The sequence below is a fragment of the Saimiri boliviensis genome, chromosome 1, assembly GCF_048565385.1.
Source record: "Saimiri boliviensis isolate mSaiBol1 chromosome 1, mSaiBol1.pri, whole genome shotgun sequence".
NCBI lineage: Eukaryota > Metazoa > Chordata > Mammalia > Primates > Cebidae > Saimiri > Saimiri boliviensis.
In genome coordinates, this window is record NC_133449.1 from 160,737,256 (window position 1) to 160,758,088 (window position 20,833).

The 20,833-nt window shown below is 38.8% G+C and overlaps 1 protein-coding gene across 5 annotated transcripts in view; it reads left to right on the forward strand.

Annotated features, from left to right (window-relative positions):
- The window catches only part of CSNK1A1 (casein kinase 1 alpha 1), a 62,025-nt gene that overhangs the window by 20,345 nt on the left and 20,847 nt on the right, over positions 1 to 20,833 (forward strand). For 4 of the 5 annotated variants that reach the window (XR_012512132.1, XM_039471392.2, XM_039471388.2 and 1 more), the window contains exons 3-5: positions 9,241 to 9,367; positions 14,173 to 14,271; positions 16,666 to 16,749. Coding sequence is in view for 4 of the 5 variants with exons in the window: in XM_039471392.2 (XP_039327326.1) it covers positions 9,241 to 9,367; positions 14,173 to 14,271; positions 16,666 to 16,749 (310 nt within the window). In the remaining variant the exon portion in view is untranslated. The remainder of the gene's footprint in view (positions 1 to 9,240; positions 9,368 to 14,172; positions 14,272 to 16,665; positions 16,750 to 20,833) is intronic. The other variant, XM_010344529.3, reaches the window with a different exon arrangement.

The window sequence follows — 20,833 nt, forward strand, 5'->3', positions numbered from 1 at the left end:
CCACGTGATCTGCCTGCCTAATTTTTTATTTTTTATAGGGAGACCGGGGTGTCTGTCTTTGTTGGCCTAAGCTAATCTCAAACCACCTGAGCTCAAGTGATCCTCCCACCTTGACCTCCCCAAAGTGTTGGAATTACACGTGTGAGCTATATTCTCCTAGTTCCAGTTACGCCTCAGCTTTCACTGTGATAAATGGCACAGTAAAACCATAGAGGGGTACCTGGAACTCGGAGAATATTTAAGAAGCTAATACTATAATCCAGGTGTCTTTCAAAATTTAGCTGAGGTGCTAACATTTCTAGGAAGCCTTCTTTTTTAATCTTCTAAATAAATTGCCCCCTCCTGTATTTTTTATTTACTTTATGATTGTCTTTGCATTACACTTGTCATTTACCTATTCTTCAACAGCTTTATTGATATAATTTACCCACATAAAGATTAATCTATTTGAAGTGTACAGTTTGTTTCTTAGGTTATGTACAAAGTTGTATAACCATTACCATAATTCAAATTTAGAATATTTTCCTTATCCCAAAAGTAAATCTTAAACCCATTGGCAGTTACTCCATTTCCCATCAGCCCTAGGCAACTATTCATCACTTTTATATATTTGCCTATTAGAAAACATTTGATCAAGCTTTTGTAATTTGTATTATGAAGTATATTTTTCACTTCCCAGTGAAAGAGTGTATTTTAACATTTGTATCTCCTGGACCTGCCAGTTCTCTACATGCTGTCCCTCAATACCACCACTACCAATATTGGAGCAGTGATGATGAGCTGATAAAAGTTAAGTCATTTGTGATTTTTTTTTTTTTTTGGCTACTGCATCCCAGCTCAATATTTGTGATATTTGAAATAACATTTTTTGGTGGTATGGGGAAAATGATAACTATGTTACCAGGAACCAAGAAAAAAATGAGAGTAAGATGCAAATATAAACCAGGTTTTCAGAAAATTAACTAAAGAAGAAAATAAGGTGATCTTACACACTATATCAACCTATGCTGTCAGTTTCTGTCTAGCACCAGTCTTCAGCCTGATGCCACCTCACCCCTTTACCTGTCCCTCTTCTATCTGTCTTAAAAATCAACCTTGCTTCCTCAGAGAAACTTTTCTGATGCCCCCCTTAAAAAAATAGATCTGATCCCCATAATTTGTGTTCCCTAGATAGTACTCTTCTCTCCTTCATCACGATATTTATCCCCCTTCCCCACTATAAGCCACGAAAGCAGCAATTATTTGGTTTTTGTCTTGGTAGCTACTCTAAATATTGAATGGATAAATGAATAGTAGCTTTGATAGTGAGTAGTGATAAAGTTTTTTGTTTTGTGTTTTTATAATTTTTGGAGTTAAGGAACATTACATGTCTTTGAAGGCAAAGGACAAGGAACAAAGATGGAGAATATGAAAATGTACTGTAATTCAAGGATCTTGGGGGTAATGTTATAAGCAAAGGATTAGTAGTAACAAGGCAGCAAGAAGAGGGAAAACAAATCATCCTAGTTGACTGCATTATTGTTGAGCAAAACATACATATGATTTTCAAATATTAGATCTTATACTACAGTTTATTTATCTCAAAAGTTGGTTTGGAGTAGGGGCTCTTAACCTAGTTCTTAACCACATCCACCCCCCATGAGATTTGTGTATTTAGACAGATAAGGAAAATTGCATTTTTATTTTTATGAGCTTCTCACTAAAATCTGGTGTTTATTGATTTTAAGTTTAAGAAACCTCTTGAGTTTTAGCCGAACTTTTGACTTTTCACCAACAGAAATCACGGATTGATTGATTGATTGATTGATTGATTGATTTTGAGTCGGAGTTTCGCTCTCGTTACCCAGGCTGGAGTGCAATAGCACAATCTCGGCTCACCGCAACCTCCGCCTCCTGGGTTCAGGCACTTCTCTTGCCTCAGCCTCCTGAGTAGCTGGGATTACAGGCACGCACCACCATGCCCAGCTAATTTTTTGTATTTTTAGTAGAGACGGGGTTTCACCATGTTGACCAGGATGGTCTTGATCTGTTGACCTCGTGATCCACCCGCCTCAGCCTCCCAAAGTGCTGGGATTACAGGCTTGAGCCACCGCGCCCGGCCTTTTTTTTTTTTTTTTTTTTTTTTAGATGGAGTTTTGCTCTTATGGCCCAGGCTGGAGTGCAATGGCATGATCTCAGCTTGCTGCAACTTCTGCCTTCTGGGTTCGAGCGTTTCTCCTGCCCTAGCCTCCGGAGTAGCTGGCATTATAGAAGCCCACTACCACACCTGGCTGATACTTGCATTTTTAGTAGAAATGGGGTTTCACCTCGTTGGCCAGGCTGGTCTCAAACACCTGACCTCAGGTGATCTGTTTGCCTCGACCTCCCAGAGTGCTGGGATTACAGGCGTGAACCCCTGCACTTGGCTAGAAATCAGTTTTTTGTTTTGTTTTGTTTTGTTTTTGAGACGAAGTCTTCCTCTTGCCCAGGCTGGAGTGCAGTGGTGCCATCTCGGCTCACTGCAACCTCTGCCTTCTGAGTTCAAACAATTCTACTGGCTCAGCCTCCCCAGGAGCTGGAATTACAGGTGCCTGCCACTATGCCCGGCTACTTTTTGTATTTTTAGTAGAGATGGGGTTTCACCCTGTTGGCCAGGCTGGTCTTGAACTCTTTAGGTGTTCCGCCTGCCTTGGCCTCCCAAAGTGCTTGGCTTACAGGGTTGAGCCACTGTGTCTGGCCCAAAATTGATTCTTTAAAAGCAATTTTGTGATAGCTCAGTTTCACTGCAACTTATTTTCTTCATAATGCCATATATTTTATTTTATGCATTTAAAACATTCTGAGAAGAGATCTATGGGAGAAGTGGTATCTATGGTTTTGAGAATATATCTCTGTGTCATGAATGGCAAATAGCTGTTAAGAATGGCATACACAAATATGAGTGTATAGGAAAGTTAAAAGAAATTGAGAGAAAAGAGAACAGAATAAGTAACTTTTTGGGGGGGAGGTTGTTTTTCCTTCTTCTTTCTTTCTTTATTTTTCGGGTTGCTTAGAAACATAAGCACATACTTTTTTTTTTTTTTTTTTTTTTGAGATGGAGTTTCACTCCGTCACCAGGCTGGAGTGCAGTGGCATTATCTCTGTTCACTGCAACTTCCGCCTCCCGGGTTCAAATGATTCTCCTGCCTCAGCCTCCCGAGTAGCTGAGACTACAGGCACGTGCCACTACGCCCAGCTAATTTTTATATTTTTAGCAGAGACGGGCTTCACCATGTTGGTCAGGATGGTCTCGATTTCCTGACCTCGTGATCTGCCTGCATCGGCCTCCCAAAGTGCTGGGATTACAGGCATGAGCCACCGTGCCTGGCTGACTATTAACAGCTTCTAATATGGCTTTTCATTATTTTACTCAGCAGATGTTTTGAACATTTCTTGTGTATGCTGGGAATACAGGATTGTGAACAAGACAAACATAATGGCTGTTCAGTTGGTAGTCTGAAGGGGAAGATCTACATTAAACAAATTTTATTTACTGCTATTTTTGTCCTAGTCATAGTGATGGAACTAAAATATATATGGGTACTTTAAATTGCATATTACAATAATTACACTGATTTATTCTGGAATATTCTAGGTCTCATAGCAATACTTAAATTTTTTTTGGGGTGGAGTTTCGCTCTTGTTGCCCATGCTGGAGTGCAGTGGCGCCATCTCGGCTCACCGCAACCCCCACCTCCTGGGTTCAAGCGATTCTCCTATCTCAACCTCCCAAGTAACTGGGATTACAGGCATGTGCCACCATGCCTGGCTAATTTTGTATTTTTAGTAGAGACAGGGTTTCTCCATGTTGGTCAGGCTGGTCTTTTTTTTTTTTTTTTTTGAGACAGAGTTTCGCTCCTGTTGCCCAGGCTGGAGTGCAATGGCGCGATCTCGGCTCACCGCAACCTCCACCTCCTGGGTTCAGGCAATTCTCCTGCCTCAGCCTCCTGAGTAGCTGGGATTGCAGGCACGCGCCACCATGCCCAGCTAATTTTTTGTAATTTTAGTAGAGACAGGGTTTCACCATGTTGACCAGGATGGTCTCGATCTCTTGACCTCGTGATCCACCCGCCTTGGCCTCCCAAAGTGCTGGGATTACAGGCTTGAGCCACCGCGCCCGGCCTCAGGCTGGTCTTAAACTCCTGACCTCAGGTGATCTGGCCGAGGTGATCCACCCACCTTGGCCTCCCCAAGAGCTGGGATTACAGGCATGAGCCACCATGCCTGGCCAATACTTAAATATTTTTATATGAAAAAAAATATGTATTTTTTTTCTCAGGTACTCCCAATTTCATGAAGAGATTTTTCAGAAAAAAGAAAACCCCTAACTTAAAATCTCCAGTTATAGTGTGACACTTCCTTTTTCTTTTCTTTTCTTTTTTTTTTTTTTTTGACACTTCCTAATTGGTAACCACGTCATGGTGATTCTTTCCCATACTTCTCCATTTCCATATTGTATACTGATGCCAAGGCTAATAAATACTGGTTTTAATTATGTCTCAGCCACAAACTATAGTAATACTTCCCCCAGTTATTTACAGCATGTAAAGCTCACTAGCCTTGCACTGAATAATCTATACTACAGCTTCAATCTATCTACTACCTTGACTCTTCCCTTTATGACAGCCCATGCTCCAAAATGGTTTGCCCCTGCCTGGTAAGCCCTTTTCTACCTTTCTTATCAAAATACTATTCATCCTTCAGGATCTGACTGGCAGCAGACTATTTTCCTAAAATACCTCCTTAGACAGATTTAGTTCTCAATTGATCTTTTATCTGAATTGTTAGTATTTTTTGTCAGCCTCATTGACTTTTGCGTGTATTGTCTTACATTTATGCTTTTTTGTATATCTTAATTTTTAAATTGGATTTAAATTGGATATGCATTTAGAGGAAAGGACATAAGAGCAGAGAGAGAGACAGAACTTGCCTTCTCTTGGCATCATCTTCAGACCTTAGATACTTTTTTAATGCTGTAAGTAATGATGGTTGTATAAGTTGTAAATTTATTCTTCAGCCTACTTTTAGGTAACACTGAAGTCTAAAGGTATAGATTTGAAACAAATGGAAAATGAGATCCTTGAACATTTTGTCTTTATTTTTATTTTTTTACTTTCACCCGTTAAATTGCTTGAATTTTTTTTTTTTTTTTTTTTTTTTGGATATTTTTTAACTGTTAGGAAGAGTAAGGTCCAAATCAACTGAAGTACTTTTTTTAGGCTAATAAATACCTGATTACCTGCAATATGCATGTCACTTTACCACAGTACACTTAGTAGCAACACATCTTGTACTTAAAACCTGTGTTTCAGCCGGGCGCGGTGGGTCACGCTTGTAATCCCAGCACTTTGGGAGGCTGAGGCGGATGGATCACAAGGTCAGGAGTTCGAGACCAGCCTGTCCAATATGGTGAAACCCTGTTTCTATTAAAACAACAACAATAAGGCCAGGCACAGTGGATCACAAGGTCAAGAGATCGAGACCATCCTGGTCAACATGGTGAAACCCCGTCTCTACTAAAAATACAAAAAAAATTAGCTGGGCATGGTGGTGCGTGCCTGTAATCCCAGCTACTCAGGAGGCTGAGGCAGGAGAATTGCCTGAACCCAGGAGGCGGAGGTTGCGGTGAGCCGAGATCATGCCATTGCACTCCAGCCTGGGTAACAAGAGCAAAACTCCGTCTCAAAAAAAAACAAAAACAAAAAAACAACAATAAAACCTGTGTTTCTAGTTTGAAGTCCTAGAAAGTAGAGAATAAGAGTGAGGTTTTTGTGTTGGTGTTTCAGACTATAAACTTAAATGGCCTCAGAGAGTTGGTTTAGTGCTTGTTCATTACTCAGGTTCTGTGAAGACTATTTAAATAAAAATAAAGCTGTAACCTCTGTCCTACCAGATGTAGAGACAAACACCCAAGTAACAGTAGATGAATTTTGTATTGTCAAGGGGTTAAGACTGTAGATACAAGCAGTAGTTAATGGCTTTGGGAATTCTAGGAAATGGGAGACCAATGTGGGGTAGGTGACATAAGGAAGGTTTCTTTGACATCTGGGTTTTAAAATTGGGATTGAAGGTAGAGAAAAGCTCTCAGCATAGAAGTGGGAAGCTTGGAGGTGAAGGTAGAAACTAAGAATAAGTAAGATTGGTATAAGCAGAAGACCATTCCTGGTTCTGAATCTGTGATAATGTCTGAATGAGTTAGTCCAGATGGAAAAGCACAGATGGAGGGTGTGACGTGTTAGCTGTACAGAATTAAACTATATATTTTTTGAGACCAAAGGAAGTGTGAAAGATGGAAACACCTGTCTCTTAGGTTTAAGGAGTTAATAGTACCAATCCATAGGGATGAAAGTCCCAGTTATTTTAGAACTACATGGTTGCTCCACAAGGAAAAATGCCTTTAAAATGCTTTTTTTTTTTTCTTTTTGCTATTTTCAATGAAGTATTTAATCCTCCTGACTTTGAGAGTAGTGAGTATGTCTTGTGTTCATAAATTTAAGCAAGGATTAAGAATGTCCTATAATGTGTGTGGTGGTTTTTTTTTTAAAGTATGCTTTTCAATTCACTTTATTCTTTCCAGTTTCTAGTTTCTTTCTTTTCTTTTCTTTTTTTTTTTTTTTTTTTGAGACACAATCTCGCTTCATCGCCAGGTGCCAGGCTGGAGTGCAGTGGTGCAATCTCAGCTAACTGCAACCTCCCCCTCCTGGGTTCAAGCAATTCTCCTGCCTCAGCCTCCAGAGTAGCTGGGACTACAGGCACACACCACCGCACCCAGCTAATTTTTGTATTTTTGGTAGAGACAGGATTTCACCATGTTGGCCAGAATGGTCTTATCTCTTGACCTTGTGATCCTCCCGCCTCGGCCTCCAAAAGTGCTGGGATTACAGAGTGAGCCGTTGCATCTGGCCCATTCTTTACAGTTTCTAATTATTAAGGGAGTTAGAGGCTTACATACAGGTGATTTTGTTGGAGGCTTACTTTGCAGATGATTTCTTTAAAAAGTGCTTTATGAAATCATGTTAATTGCATGCAAATATAAAGTCTGAATTTGTGCCTTTTACATTACAGGTTTGTGTTTGGGCTTAGATGGATGGTTATAACATTTGCTTGTTTTTTAGTTTTATATCTGAGTCAGCAGTAGAAACCTGTCTAGAGTTGGGATGTAGTCTTTTAAATGAGTTGATTTATGCCTTCCCTTTTGCCTGTTTGAGTTTTTGTGCCTTCTTATTTCCTTAGCTCTTTCTGGATTTCGTGTTCTTGTTTCTTAAAAGCCTCGGTAAATTAGATTTATATTAAACACCTATTAGAATTCTTATTAGTGTTGAACATTTATAATGGCAGTTTTGTAACAGCTCTCTAGCCCAGATTTGCCTGTCACATACAAAGGAGGAGGAAAAAAATAACAGAAGAAAATAGAATAAGAAAAAGGGAAAGGAGAAAGTAATACTGTTATTTATGTTACCCAAAGCATCACTATGAGCTTCTTTCAAGTAAATATATCAGTGAATGTGAAAGGTCTTGAATTCCAATAGGGAAAATAAAATGTGGAAGAGGGAAAATAACAACAGCTTTGGTACGCTGTTTTAGGTTCAATACAGACAAAACAGGCTGTTTTGGCTGGGTGCCATGGCTCATGCCTGTAATCCCAGCACTTTGGGAGGCCGAGGCAGGAGGATCACCTGCAGTTGGGAGTTTGAGACCAGCCTGGCCAACATGACAAAATCCCGTCTCTACTAAAAATACAAAAATTAGCCGGGTATGGTGACAGAGGCCTATAATCCAAGCTACTTGGGAGGCTGAGGCATGAGAATTGCTTGAACCCAGGAGGCAGAGGTTGCAGTGACTGAAGATGGCATCACTGCACTCTAGCCTGGGGGACAGAGTGAGAGACTCTGTCTCAAAACAAACAAAAAAAAAAATAAAAAACTGGCTCTTCTGCTGTCATGTTGCCACGTTTGTTTTTTAGCTGGTGGGGAAGACCTCTAGAAGGTTAAGCAGACACTCTTTCCTTACTAGGTTAACATCTTTTTTTGCAAAGAGAATGTAGAAATGGATTTGATTTTGTGTGCTTCGCAGTTATCCATTTGTCAGGTTTGGGAAGTAATTCTCAAGGACAACTGAAGCAAAAGCCGTAGGAAGGAACTGAACTTTTCGAGCTTATAATCCTCTTAGGATCTGTTACTGGCAACATAAGATTCTAGGGAGGATATATTTTTTTTTTTTTTGAGACGTAGTTTCGCTCTTGTTACCCAGGCTGGAGTGCAATGGCATGATCTCGGCTCACCGCAGCCTCCGCCCCCTGGGTTCAGGCAATTCTCCTGCCTCAGCCTCCTGAGTAGCTGGGATTACAGGCACGTACCACCATGCCCAGCTAATTTTTTGTATTTTTAGTAGAGACAGGGTTTCACCATGTTGACCAGGATGGTCTCAATCTCTTGACCTTGTGATCCACCCGCCTCAGCCTCCCAAAGTGCTGGGATTACAGGCTTGAGCCACCACGCCCGGCGCTAGGGAGGATATTTATTGTACCTGACTACGAGATCTAGCTGAATAGGTCTGAAATTAAAGCAAACTGATATGAGGCTTCCCCCCACCCCCTTTCTTAGGTACTGTGCCTGTCATTTCTGCAGTTTTGGTAGATGCCATAAAGAGTTAATGGGTGCCAAGACCACTAGTTAGAATAGACTATTTTCTTAAAAAAGAGGCAGAGTGGCAGGGCGCGGTGGCTCAAGCCTGTAATCCCAGCACTTTGGGAGGCCGAGGCAGGTGGATCACGAGGTCAAGAGATCGAGACCATCCTGGTCAACATGGTGAAACCCCGTCTCTGCTAAAAATACAAAAAAATTAGCTGGGCATGGTGGCACGTGCCTGTAATCCCAGCTACTCAGGAGGCTGAGGCAGGAGAATTGCCTGAACCCAGGAGGTGGAGGTTGCGGTGAGCCGAGATCGCGCCATTGCACTCCAGCCTGGGTAACAATAGTGAAACTCCGTCTCAAAAAAAAAAAAAAAAAAAAGAGGCAGAGTAGCACATCTATATAATTATCTTTGCATTTTCTAGAAGAATTCATACTTTGGTTTTAATACTGATTTAACATTTGCCTTAAGTAATATCTGGTCAGAGAAGGAAAACTATCTTATTCTTAGGGTTGATTGATGATTTTTTTGAAACTTGGTGATATTAAGTGATAGCTTTCTGTAATACTCTTTCTTCTTTTGTTTCGTTAGGTGGTATGGTCAGGAAAAAGACTACAATGTACTAGTCATGGATCTTCTGGGACCTAGCCTTGAAGACCTCTTCAATTTCTGTTCAAGAAGGTTCACAATGAAAACTGTACTTATGTTAGCTGACCAGGTATGTGAAATTTTGATTAGAATGTAAACCGAGAATAGTACTGTTGACTGGAATTTCGTCGTTCATAAATCAGAGTATTAAAATCCTATGCATCACTATTTAGCCTTAGCATAGGCAAAGATAATAATATGACTTGTAGATATTTTCATATGGGTATAAAACAAAAACTGGAATTATTTTGGTTTCTTACTCATCTGTAGACTAGTAGTTTTTTTTTTTCAATCTGCTCCTTGAGATGAAGTTTTAGTGTCAAATATAGCATGTTATCCTTGTAAGATTTTGTTTAGAGAAAGAGTTCAGAGTGTATGTATGCATATATTTGTAGATAAATGTATATTGATATTTTGGTTCAATTAAGCAAATTGAATATTATGTATTATGTGTGGGGCTCTTAGAAAAGCTACATTTTTGAGAATAAAAAGGTCCTGAAGTAATTTAAGGAATAATTTTTTTTGACCAAATAGATGCTACCTGGAGTAGTGGATTCTCAGCCATTTCTTAAGACCCAGGAAATTTTGAAGATGTCATGAATTAGATTGATGCATTGGCTGTAGGTTAGATTAAATGGTTTTTACAGCCAAAGTTTGGATATTTGATCTTTCCCCCCCCCCCAAAGATGGAATTTCTCCATGATGGCCAGGCTGGTCTTGAACTCCTGACCTCAGGTGATCCATCCAACTTGGCCTCCCAAAGTGCTAGGATTACAGGCGTGAGCCATCGTGCCCGGCTATTTGATCTTAAGAAATGAGAAAGATAGGGCCAGGCGCGGTGGCTCACGCCTATAATCCCAGCACTTTGGGAGGCTGAGGTGGGTGGATCACGAGGTCAAGAGATCGAGACCATCCTGGTCAACATGGTGAAACCCTGTCTCTACTAAAAATACAAAAATTAGCTGGGCATGGAGGCACTTGCCTGTAATCCCATCTACTCAGGAGGCTGAGGCAGGAGAATTGCCTAAACCCAGGAGGCGGAGGTTGTGGTGAGCCGAGATCGTGCCATTGCACTCCAGCCTGGGCAACAAGAGCAAAACTCTGTCTCAAAAAAAAGAAATGAGAAAGATAGAATAAGGAGCAAACCTTAAGGGAAAAGATAATACATTAAGATAATAATTGGTAAATATGAAGAAATTTGTAATTTTTGATCAGTATTTATTACCTTTAAGGGCAGGGTGTTGGAAATGCTTCAGGTTAAATTCAGTGTGCTTAGAAAAATACTGTGAAGAGAATGATATTTAAAAATATAGATTCAATGTCATAAAATAAGATAAATAGAATTGGTATTTGAGGTGGAATTTTAGTAAGTTTGTAAATTCAGAGGGATGAAGAGAAGTACATTATTGGGCACAAAAATACAGTAAGGAGGAATAAGTTCTAGTATTTCATAGTATGGTAGGGAAATTATAGTTAACAATAGCTTATCGTTTATTTCAAAATAGCTAGAAGAGTAGAATGCAATGTTCTCCAAAACAAAATATAAATCTTTGAAGTAATGGATATCCTAGTCACCCTGATAATGATTATTACACATTGTATATATGTATTAAAATATCACACATACCCCATAAATATATAAACAACTATTATTGATCAATGAAAAAACTTTGTAATTCAAAGGGTTAGAAATTAGTGCTCATTTTCTGTAATCAGCACCTGATAGTTCCCAAGCTTCTTAACCTAAAAAGTACTAAGTGGCTCAAGCAAATGTGAGCAAATTGTCATCAATTTGTGGCAGAAAAAACTCAAGCATTAAAAGGTTAAAAGTGGCCTGGCACACTGGCTCACACCTGTAATCCTGGCACTTTGGGAGACTGAGACAGGAGGATCTCTTGAGTCCAGTAGTTCAGGCTACAGTGAGCTATAATAATGCCACTGCACACCAGCCTGAGCAATGGAGCAAGACCCCCATCTCCTTTAAGTTAACAGCCTTTAATATGGACCGGGCTTGGTGGCTCATGCCTGTAGTCTCACTCAGCACTCTGAGAGGCCAAGGTGGGTGGATCATCTGAGGTCAGTAGTTTGAGAGCAACCTAGCCAATATGGTAAAACCCCATCTCTACTAAAAATACAAAAATTAGCTGGGTGTGATGACTCAATGCTGGTAATCCCAGCTACTCAGGAGGCTGAAGCATGAGAATTGCTTGAACCCAGGAGGTAGAGGTCGCAGTGAGCTGGGATTGCACCACTGCACTCCAACCTGGGGGATAGAACCAGATTCTGTCTTCAAAAAGAAAACAGCCTTTAATGTGTTTAAACTAATGTATTTGAGTGAATCCTAATAAAATAATTGTGGCTTATATTTTGTATGTTCAGTAACATGTACGTATTTATACATTGAACATGTATTGAGAGCCTACCATTGGACTTAGCATTGGGGTTTGGGGTGGCAAAAAGTAAGAATTAGTCTCTTCCCTCTAGAAAGAAACTTAGAGTCTAGTAGAGAAAAATGGAAAAATAAGATGTTCCATCTTTGTTGTAGAGTTGTAGCATCTCTGTTGGGTACACGGGTAACAGATGTGAAAAAATGTGATTCTGAGGGAGGGAGATACCAGAAAGCTTTCAGTTAAGGTGGTTAACACCTAAGTCTTGCTCTGTAGATGATAGGTAACAGGTCTAAGTTGATTAAGGCAGAGATTACTGGTTTGGCTTCAGAAGACATTTGTCAAGGTAGAAGAGTACAATTTAGAATCTGTGATTCATGATAATAAAAGCTCTGGGGGAAATGGGGACAAATAAAAAATAGGATCCTAACACATACTACTGAGAAGAGCAAGAACATATGGATAGAAAGATAATATTGGCAGTCTTTGGATATGGAATATATTTAAAAATACAACTTCTAAGTAAGTGTCTTACAGAAAAGATAGAGGCTGGGTGTGGTGGCTCACGCCGTAATCCCAGCACTTTGCGAGGCCGAATCGGAAGGATCACTTGAGCCTGGGAGTTCAAGACCAGCCTAGGCAACATAATAGTACCTTCCTCTCCACAAAATACAGAAAAATTAGCCAGGCACGTTTCTAGCCCCAGCTTCTTAGGGGACTGAGCTGAGAGGATACTTGAGCCCCGGAGGTTGAGGCTGCCATGAGCTATGATTTTGCCACTGCGCTCCAGCCTGGGTGACAAAGTGAGACCCTGTCTCAAAACAAAAACAAAAACTTCTATTGTATACAAGATATGCCATAAACAGTTAAAATAAAAAATATTTAAATCTATTTACATAATGATAAAAGGTTGTTTGTTGTCTGATGAGAACTCCTAAAAGTTAACAAGAAGATAAGCTGAAAGAAAAATAGGCAGAGTGTAGCTTGACAGTACATGGAAAAGTAAGTCCTCATAGAAGGAACTGCGCTCAGTGGTTCACACCTGAAATCCCAGCACTTTGGGAGGCCAGGGTGGGTGAATCACTTTAGGCCAGGAGTTTGGGACCAGCCTGACCAACATGGTAGAACCCCATCTCTACTAAAAATACAAAAAAAACTACCTGGGCGTGGTGGCGGTTACCTGTAATCCCAAGTGCCCGGGAGGCTGAGGCAGGAGAATCGCTTGAACCCAGGAGACAGAAGTTGCAGTGAGCCGAGATAGCCTGGACAGCAGAGTAAGACTCTGTCTCAAAACAAAAACAAAAACAAAAAATCTACCCCTAAATCCAGACCAGGCATGGTGGCTCATGCCTGTAATCCTACCGCTTTGGAAGTTTAAGGCAGGAAGATCACAGGAGTTCAAGAGAAGCCGGGCAACGTAACAACATCTTGTCTCTACTAAAAATTAAAAATTAGCTGACGCAAAAAATTAGGTTGAGTGTGATGGCATGCACCTGTAGTCTCAGTTACTCCAGAGGGTGAAATGGGAAGATCTCTGGAGTCTGGAAGGTTGAGGCAACCGTGAGTCATGGTCCCTTGACTGCACTCCAGCCTAGGTGACAGAGCGAGACCCTTTCTCAAAAAAAGAAGAGTAAATCCAAATTGTTACAGTCTATTGTGGAAGGCAGTGTGATATTATCTACCAAAATGAAAAATACACCTTTCAACCCAGCAACTCCCCATAATTGTAGGGGATTCGAAGCCCATAGAAATAAAAACACTAGTAGGTAAAGATATATGTCTATTAATAGCATTATTTATAATAGGAAAAAATGGAAAACTGAGAATACTGTGAGTTGGGGAAGACTTAACATCTCTACCATAGACTATCTGTAGCCATTAAAAAGAAATATTTGAGTTATAGCATTTGACTTTGCATTATTTCCAGGAAATTGAGTAAGGAAATCTTTTTAGAATGTTTTGTTTGATATTTAACTTTTGAATGGGATTATATAAGAATTATAACAACTGCTTATAGCTTTACCTGCCAGTCTACCAACATCCCTCACTCCCAAGTACTTGTGTGTGTCTGTGTGTATGTATATCTTACAGCATGGAAATACCAGGCCATTTTAACAGGTTACTTTAGAAGGCCTAGGATTGAGTATGGAAAGCTTTCTTAATTTCCTTTATTGTAGCAACTGATACAATTCCAAAGGTATTCCGTTGATTATTTGAAAATCACAAACACCAAGTCTTCCTGTGGGGTTAGACCCTGTCATGGTTTTAATCATTAATACTAGAAGGTAAAGCCAAAGGACGTAACAGGTATATGCTTAGATATCCATTAACGTAGAAATAAATGGAGACCTTAGTTGTCCTTTCCATTTCATTTTTTCTAACACTCTTTGTGAACTCTAAATAATTGAGATACTGTAATACTTAAGAAATAATATGTTGATTTTCATTTACTACTTAACTTAATTATCTCTCCCTTCCTTTTTTTCAGATGATCAGTAGAATTGAATATGTGCATACAAAGAATTTTATACACAGAGACATTAAACCAGATAACTTCCTAATGGGTATTGGGCGTCACTGTAATAAGGTTAGTCAAATGCTCTTTGCATGAAAGAACAAAGAGTAAAGTTGTGACAAGAATTGCTTTGGTACATTTTTCAATCTTTAAAAAGCCATAGTAAGTTGAATTTGCTCTTGACAGTTGCTTTAAAAGATTGTGCTGTAAATATAATCAGCTAACTCCATTAACTTAGTAACTTGAAATAAATTCTCTTCAACTTACCCAACCGAGGTTAGTTACCTATATGGAAATGTAAAATTCTAAGGGCTGTATAATGAACTGTAGTTGTCTAAGTTATTTAACTATTGAACAGTTGCATCTATTTTTCATTCACAAAAATAGCAAAAAGAAACCCATATTCTTTTCTTCCTGAATGCTAAAAACCAGATTTTAACCTTTGGCTCTGAAGTGTGGGTTTTTAAAATATATGTGCTTGTGCCAGTGTGGGAACACTGACTTATCTGTTACCATGGTGTTAGCAGTTGCTGACTGAGCATGGTTGATAATGAGAATTCTTCAGTCCTTGAATTTGTGTATTTAAAAGGATAACTTTTGGGCCTGCTTCAAAAGTCGTTGACAGTTTTTTACTTGGGTGCCAAGTTGGGTGAGTTCTTCACTCCTTCTCCCTTTAAAGGAAAATATAGACAAGTGAAATGAACATTCATACAATAAAACTAGTGTTCATTTGGGGTCTCTGAGAGTGGTTCAACTTATGGGGTGATTGGGTTTTAGCTAGTGACGCATGATTGCAGTTAGAACTAATTGTGTTGACCTTTTTTTTCTGTAATAATTAGTCTTATTGAGTGAATTGCTTTCTTTTATCGATTCTATGTTGAGCTCGGGCAGACAGGCAGCATTGGCAATGCACTAAGCATGTTGTGATCTGATGATCTATCTGATAGAAATTGTCAACTTCAGGACAACTTGGGGGCTTTTTTGTTTTTTGTAGTTTTTTGTTTTGTTTTTGAAAGGAAGGTGCCCATTTGTTTTACTAAACTGTTAGGGAATGTTTGGTGTTTTTAGGTCTAGCTATAAATGTTTACCTTTGTTTGCCTGTATGAATGCCAACTGGGAGCCATTACCGTTAGAATTGGTGTTATTTGTTAATGTGAGATACTGATGTTGGTCTGACCAGGTTTTAGGAAATTAATTTTTTATTTGTTGAGCTTTAAATAATGAAGGGTATTTAAATATACACATAACTTGTCATTCCCAAATTGCATTAAAAAATATTTTATAGCTTTTCTCTCAAGTTTCCAGGTTTTTAACTGTTATTGTAAAGCCTGGTAATTCAATTGAAAAAAAAAAAAATTACTGATCTTGTTTTGTCCGTTTGACTCCAATCTTCTTGGCCATTTCCCAGCTCTCTCCTTCCCTTTTTCTTACCCCTAAAAAACCATTATCACCTTGTGATTTCTGTTCTGCATCATTGATATTGCAGTACATCGTTTTTGCCTTAAATTTAAATGATGACCTAGATATCACTTTGCCTTCCCCGCTACAACCCCCTTAAGAATAGCTTGTTAATCACATAGTTGTCTTAAGGAAGCCTAAGTTTCCTAGTGGTAAAAACCTTTTTAGGAGGTTTAGGTCTCCTTTTCTCCTTGTAGATATTGAAAGAATTTTGTGGAGGTGTTTGCTGTTTAACACCGTTTTAGAGAGGCCCTGGGGTAGAACCAAAGTGTTTTACTCAACTAAGATTCAAATACTAAATGTTGCTCTTGAACATTTTTAGATTCGTTTTTGTTTATGTAGTTGATTTTTAGTGTTTTCTGTATTGTAGTTTGAAAAATACCAGTTGTATCAGACTGGATTCTTTGGTCAGCTTGTTCCAGTAGTTTTCTATTCACGGGGAAAAAAAGGTTTTGGGGGGCTTTTGAGGACAATTTTTGAAGTTGAATTTCTTATTTGGAAAATTGTTCTGAATTTGATATTTAGGAGTGGCCACTCCAATCTTAGTGAATTTGCTCATCTCTTCCTGTAATCAGCCCTGCATGCTTACGAAAATAAATTTTAAGGTGACTAAATGCCTTCTACCTCTTCCTTACTGAAGATTTTTTTCCCCCGCACAATCTTTTTTTGGGGGGGAAGGGCAGATTGTGGTACCAAAGATTACAGATCTAAATTCCCCATTTTTAATTAAAAAAATTAAAGAGCCAAATGTCACCATTGCTATCCCTGTTTCAGGCAGTGACACAAAATAGTGGCATTAAAATCCTGAGTAATTTCCAGAATTCAAATGTTCTCGAGTATGTGATTCTTATTTGGAAAACTGAGAAGCTACAGTGCTTGGTGGAAGAAGGATGGCATTTGGCTACCCTGTTCTTTCTCTAATGCCTCGGTGTTGCCTGTCTGCGCCGGCCATTGTTGCAATGTAAGCAATACTGTTTGATGCACTGCCACCCTCTATTGTCTGTTTAGTGTTTAGAATCTCCAGTGGGGAAGAGGAAAAGAAGCATGACTGTTAGTACTTCTCAGGACCCATCTTTCTCAGGATTAAACCAGGTCTGAAACTGTCTCCTATTCCAACCTCAATCCCAAATTCATGTGCTTTTCTTTTTTATTGTTTTATTTTGATGATTTTTGTTTTGTTTTAATTCTGGAGAATGTAGATCTTGCTCAAGCACCTCTTACGTTGGCATTATTCAGACATACTTGGCAAACATAACATTACTAAGATATTTCTTTGTGGCTTTTGCTTAAAACTTGTAAAGTTTAGAAAAAAGCTAAATGACAATAGGATATGTTTAGATCTCTAACATACATATGAGGAAATGATGTTGGTCTAGTACTGAAATTGTTTACCTAATAGTGAACTTGAGATAGATTGTTAGATTTTAAAAATGTATTTGGAGTTACACAACTTAATGCACGAAATATATTTAAATTCAGTTCATCAGTGCTATATAATGAATATATTCTACCTCACTTCTCTTCCCCTTCCCTAAGGAAATTCAGGTAAGTGTAGATCAGATTTCAGATCTAGTGTTTCTAGAACTTACTTCCTCAGTCTGTATTCTCAACTTCTAGCAAATGGATATTTACAGAGCATTATATGCTCTGGAACTAGAAGATACTGCATTCCTAACAATATAACAATAACATAGCTTAAGCACTTATCAAGCTATATGGTAGATTACCATTAGTAATACATTGAAATAAATTTAGTTTTTGGCAGGCTGAATAAACACCCTACTAATTTTCTAAATGTGCAAGAACTCTTCATATTTTCTTATGCTTTTGTTGAAGTTAAATACCTTTTTTATCACAAAATTTAGGTATATAAATTTTCATGCTCCTGAGCAAATGAATCTTAATCATTCAGTTTAGTATACAGTGAAAAGGAGGTATTGGCATGAGTAATCAAAAAACATACTTTATAATACCTTAATTATCCACATGTATCATCTGAATAATCATTTAATCCTTTTCCATACTGCCCAGCTTTATTCCAGGAACCACCTCAAGCTATTACAAAAGATTTCAGAACTTCAAAGTTATTTTTATTCAGGCAAAGGAGTACCAAGTGTTGTGACTAGATAAGGGTTGGGGGAAAGAGAGTAGATGGTAGATAATTAGGTATATTATAAGAATATAATTTTCAAAACTAGTTTTATAATGCCTCATTTTTACTTACCCATTCACATATTTTGCTTACATTTTGTAGCATCATTTAATAATTTACATAGAAAGTTATATTAAATTGTTTAGATTTTGTACACGCAGGTTAGCTACGTTTTTAGTGAAGTGACGTTGTGAATATTTTGGAAGGGCAAGGGGAATTAGGACCCCTAGTTAGGAAAAAAAATGCTGCAAGCACTAAACACTAAAATTAGCAACAGTGATTTTGAAGAAAATGTGCCTCTATTCAATGGAATTATCCCCCTTCCCCCACCTTTTTTTTTGAGAAGGAGTTTCACTCTGTCGCCCAGGCTGGAGTGCACCATGCAATGGTGAGATCTCGGCTCACTGCAACTTCCACCTTCCAGGTTCGGGCAGTTCTCCTGACAGCCTCTTGAGTAGCTGGGATTACAGGCATGCACCGCCATGCCCAGCTAATTTTTATATTTTTAGTGGAGACGGGATTTTACCATGTTGGCTAGGCTGGTGTTGAACTCCTGACCTCAAGTGGTCCACTCGCCAAAGTACTGGGATTACAGACATGAGCTACTGCGGCCAAATTATCCCCTATTTATCAACTCATTTCTGTGTGCCTTTGGAGAATAGGCTGCATTATTTAACATGCAATTAGTAAAAAGCAACAGAAAAGGAGCTTGACCCACTGAAGAAGTACCTGTGTCTTTGCACATAAAAGCCTATAATACAAATATATTATCTTATGCTTATTTGATACTGACTTTTCCTCATTTGATTCTGCCTTAACATATTTATAGCTTTTTGGTTGTATCCTTGGCATGATGTGGTTTCATGTAAACGCTTCCATTATATGTTTATATTTATTAGTTTTTTATTTTATTTTTGAGACGGAGTCTTGCTCTGTCACCCAGGTTGGAGTGTAGTGGTGCCATCTCGGCTCACTGCAACCTCCACCTCCTCAGTTCAAGCAATTCTCCTGCCTCAGCCTTCTGAGTAGCTGGGATTACAGGCTCACACCACCCCAATCGGCTAATTTTTTTGTATTTTTAGTAGAGATGGGGTTTCCCTATATTTGGCCAGGCTGGTCTTGAACGTCTGACTTCGTGACAGACTAGGCCCGACTAGACCTCCCAGAGAGCTGGGATTATAGGTGTTGAGCTCCTCACCCAGCCTATATTTATTAGTTTTAAACTGCAAAGCATACAGAGAGAGCTACTAAAGAAGCTTGATAGGTACCCAAAGGTAATGAACTACCAAGAGTTTTATTTCCTTTTTTAATTTTAAGTAGTTTCCTATTCAGTTGTTTGCTGAGAATAGGCTATCTTTGTTCAGTAGTAAAATTTTTTTCCTGACATATTTTCAGTTTTTGTAAAAGGAGAACATTTAAAATTATTTGCTTTTAGGCCGGGCGCGGTGGCTCAAGCCTGTAATCCCAGCACTTTGGGAGGCCGAGGTGGGTGGATCACAAGGTCAAGAGATCGAGACCATCCTGGTCAACATGGTGAAACCCCGTCTCTACTAAAAATACAAAAAATTAGCTGGGCATGGTGGCGCGTGCCTGTAATCCCAGCTACTCAGGAGGCTGAGGCAGGAGAATTGCCTGAACCCAGGAGGTGGAGGTTGCCGTGAGCCGAGATCGCGCCATTGCACTCCAGCCTGGGTAACAAGAGCGAAACTCTGTCTCAAAAAAAAAAAAAAATTATTTGCTTTTAAAATTTTTGTTTTTATATTAAAGATTGAGATATTTAAGAAGATAGTGTTTATATATTTATAGTTTCTTGATAAACAAGGTTTCCTCCTTTAGCGTTGTGGGAGGAAAGAATCTCCAGTGAACACTGAATTTTTATAAAGCAGTCTTTTGGTTGTGAGAAAGTATCTGGTTATTGAGTCACAAATGAAGCTATTGAATGTAGTTTTAGACATGAATGAAACTGTTAGATATACTTATGTCAGAGCTCTTCCCTTTTGTCCTTCATTTAAAAGTACCAAAGGAAGCAATTCTAGAAAATGTGCACTAGAGGAAATTCTATGTACTAATCACTCTTCATTCAAAGTCTATGTATTTCTCAGAGATATTTTTAAAATACCATGAAGCTGAATGTCCTTTTGTGTTTATTTTCCCCATGTTTTGTTTTCACTATGAATCTGCGGAACTTAATCATCACTTTTGTTTTGCTTAATAAATGTATTTTGCTCATTTTAATATTTGTGTATTGAGCTGGTTTTCATATCAAGAGAAACTTAAAGTATGAACTTTATTTCTTAGTGTTTTACAACACTAATTTTCTTATAATTATTTGATGCTTAGGAAGGGAGTTTAATCTTATTACTTGGAGAGTTTTCATCATCTAGTAACATTTACTAATAATTTAGTCTTCATTCTTTTATCGTAAACTAAGTAAAAATAAGTATCTCGTTGTCGACATGTTGACTGAAGCTCAAATGGCAGTGTCTTATTGTTCAGAGTATAATTGAGAATAGGTTATAATGCTTGGCTGAAGTAGGTGTTACTCATGCTCCTAAGAGAGGTACTTGGTCAGATCTTTATAACCTAAATCAGTAACTTGCTTTATTTATTTATTTACTTATTTATTTATTGACATGAAATCTGCAGATTAGGTGATTGAGTTTTCCTGCACATTACAAATTATAAAATGGCAAAAGGGACCCAATAGCCTAATGGAGAGAAGAATTACAAAATGCAGGAATAACTAGAGAACAATAGACTAGGTCTATATAGTTTAAGGGAACATACACCTGCCCAGCTTAATAATATTTGTAGATGCCGGGCGCGGTGGCTCAAGCCTGTAATCCCAGCACTTTGGGAGGCCGAGGCGGGTGGATCACGAGGTCAAGAGATCGAGACCATCCTGGTCAACAAGGTGAAACCCCGTCTCTACTAAAAATACAAAAAGTTAGCTGGGCATGGTGGCGCGTGCCTGTAATCCCAGCTACTCAGGAGGCTGAGGCAGGAGAATTGCCTGAACCCAGG